Source organism: Galdieria sulphuraria (genome assembly GCF_000341285.1).
Source record: "Galdieria sulphuraria unplaced genomic scaffold scaf_417, whole genome shotgun sequence".
Classification (NCBI taxonomy): domain Eukaryota; phylum Rhodophyta; class Bangiophyceae; order Galdieriales; family Galdieriaceae; genus Galdieria; species Galdieria sulphuraria.
Genome location: NW_005178058.1, coordinates 1 through 2252, shown reverse-complemented (window position 1 = coordinate 2252; position 2252 = coordinate 1). Strand labels below are relative to the sequence as shown.

The window sequence follows — 2252 nt, the reverse complement described above, 5'->3', positions numbered from 1 at the left end:
ATCGAAATCCAGAAGGGACATCCGCAATCGAATCGATTTGGTCGTGACTCTAAAATCATAGAGAAATGAGCGTCGCACTGCTATAAAACAAGTTATTCACAAAGTTTTGTCGTATAAATTTTCGACTGAGTGGCTCTTGTTTGATGAAGTGGCAAATTTTACGCTTGCTGAAAATATTCTTGCTTGTATTTGTCCTCATTTTTGTTGCCGTTTACTGTAGACACAACAATATGGATGAATTCCAACAGTACAAGTCGTGATAATACAAACGAAAACAAGCAAAAAAGCATATCTAATTCAATTTCTTATTACTCGAGAAGTTCTTCCAACTCTTCAAGTGGAAGTTTGGTTTTTGTTGGTGTGCTCATCGCTGTGGGGGGTCAGTTCTTGATTGCCTCCGGTGCGGTTCTACAAAAGTATACGCATGAACAAATTAGAAAACGAATCCAACAAGAAAGAAGGATGTCTGATAACGGTGTAGAGACGGCGGTGCACAACTCCACAGGTTTGTCAGTACAGGTCGGCAACCAAAACATGGAGCTCAAAGAACCTTTGGATAAGAATAACTCGACTCTTGAGAAGACCACAGTTGAAGATATGCAAGAGAATATATACCATACAGCTCATTCGTCATTAGACCTTGATTCTTCACCCCCTTTAACAAATGTCAAACTAGTAAAAAATACGAGGAGTGACCATATAAAGGAGCAAACTTGCAGAGCACATTCATTCGATGATTGGGATAAAATGAAGAGGCGTGAACAATTGCTTGATACAGGTGATACAGCAGATTCCACAGAATACCAAGAACTGTCGTTAGATATAGCCGCGCTATCACGATTGAACGGTTTCACTGCTGACCGCTTATTTGATGGCTATGTGGATAGTAATGACTTGGAGGAAGGCAACCATGTTTCAGAATATAGACCAGAAGAAAAGCAAAATCAAAAGGAAGCTGTGGATATTATTTCGAGGTTTCGCAAGGTTCGAAAGAGGCTAATTGAGAAAAGTAGCAGTATAAATAGGCCTCGAAATATTTCTATAACTTCAGAACCTGTTCGTAAAAAGACTCTTTTCAATATTTCACCTCCACAGTCTCCACACGTGAATTGGGAAGATGTGGCAACACGTCATGGACTCCATATTCCCAATTCAGAAAGTTTCAGACAAGTAGAAAGAATTATAGAAGAACAACATCGACAAGACACAGGTGCTATTGAGAGAACACATTACTTGAAAATGAAAAAATGGTGGACGGGCTTATTGTTGATAGGTGGTGGTGAAGCATGCAACTTGATTGCTTTCGGATTTGCTCCTGGTTCAACTATAGCACCATTGGGAGTCTTAGTCGTTCCAATCAATGCATTGCTTGCTTGGAAAGTAAGTAGTAATATTTCCTTTTTGTATTTTCACTTGTTTACATATGTTCAAGTTTTTGAAAGAAAAAGTTACTTGGGTTACCATTTTTGGTATTTTGCTATCCATAGCAGGTGCAGCATTGGTTGGAGTATTCGGTCCAAGTGGCCCAGACTCGACGGGTGCATTGAATCAATCCCAAATACTTCATCTGTTGGATAATGTGGCATTTATTGTCTTTATTTCTATTACTGTTGGTGTGATATGTGCTATCTTTGTTATTAATATGATCACGGGGATTGGAGTTCGTTATCTTTTAGTGTATGCTCTGATGTCTGGAATGTCTGTAAGTATTCTGCAAAGGACTCATTGTAGAATACAAAACTCAGATATTTACTAGGCTGCTGTCAGTGTGACTAGTGCCAAAGGAGTCGTGCAGTTAATTCGTTATTCTGTCACTGGACATGGAGACCAGCTAGCAAAGCCTTTGATTTACGTGATGGCATTTGTATTGTTAGTCACAATTGTATTTGTAAGTTCTATTTTCTGTTGAGATATTCATCCTAAAGCTTTTCTAGATGGTGTACTATATGAACCGAGGAATGCAAACATTTCGAGTAACTCTATTTTTGGCTGTTTATTATGGATTTTTCATGACTTTTTCGGTTGTCAGCTCTATTCTGATGTATCAAGAATATCATTATATTACTGCATATAATACCCCTTTTTTTATAGGGATAGGACTTATCTTTATCGGTATTTCTGTAATTAGTTTTTCAAGTCGACCTCAAGAAGCGGAGGAGGAAGAGGCTGAATTTGTGGAAGCAGTAAGACGTTACTGGGCATCCCATAATTCCCGAAATAGTTTATCCTCCCGTAGACAAGAAAGTATGTGA

At 38.5% G+C, this 2252-nt stretch overlaps 1 protein-coding gene across 1 annotated transcript; it reads left to right on the top strand.

Moving 5' to 3' along the window:
• Positions 1–202: 202 nt before the first annotated feature.
• Gasu_66150 (Mg2+ uptake permease (NIPA), DMT family) lies at positions 203–2252 on the top strand (the record flags this gene model as incomplete). Its single annotated transcript, XM_005702188.1, has 4 exons — positions 203–1380; positions 1433–1702; positions 1757–1888; positions 1935–2252. The coding sequence occupies exons 1-4, from the start codon at positions 235–237 to the stop codon at positions 2250–2252; spliced, it is 1866 nt and encodes a 621-aa protein (XP_005702245.1). The 5' UTR covers positions 203–234.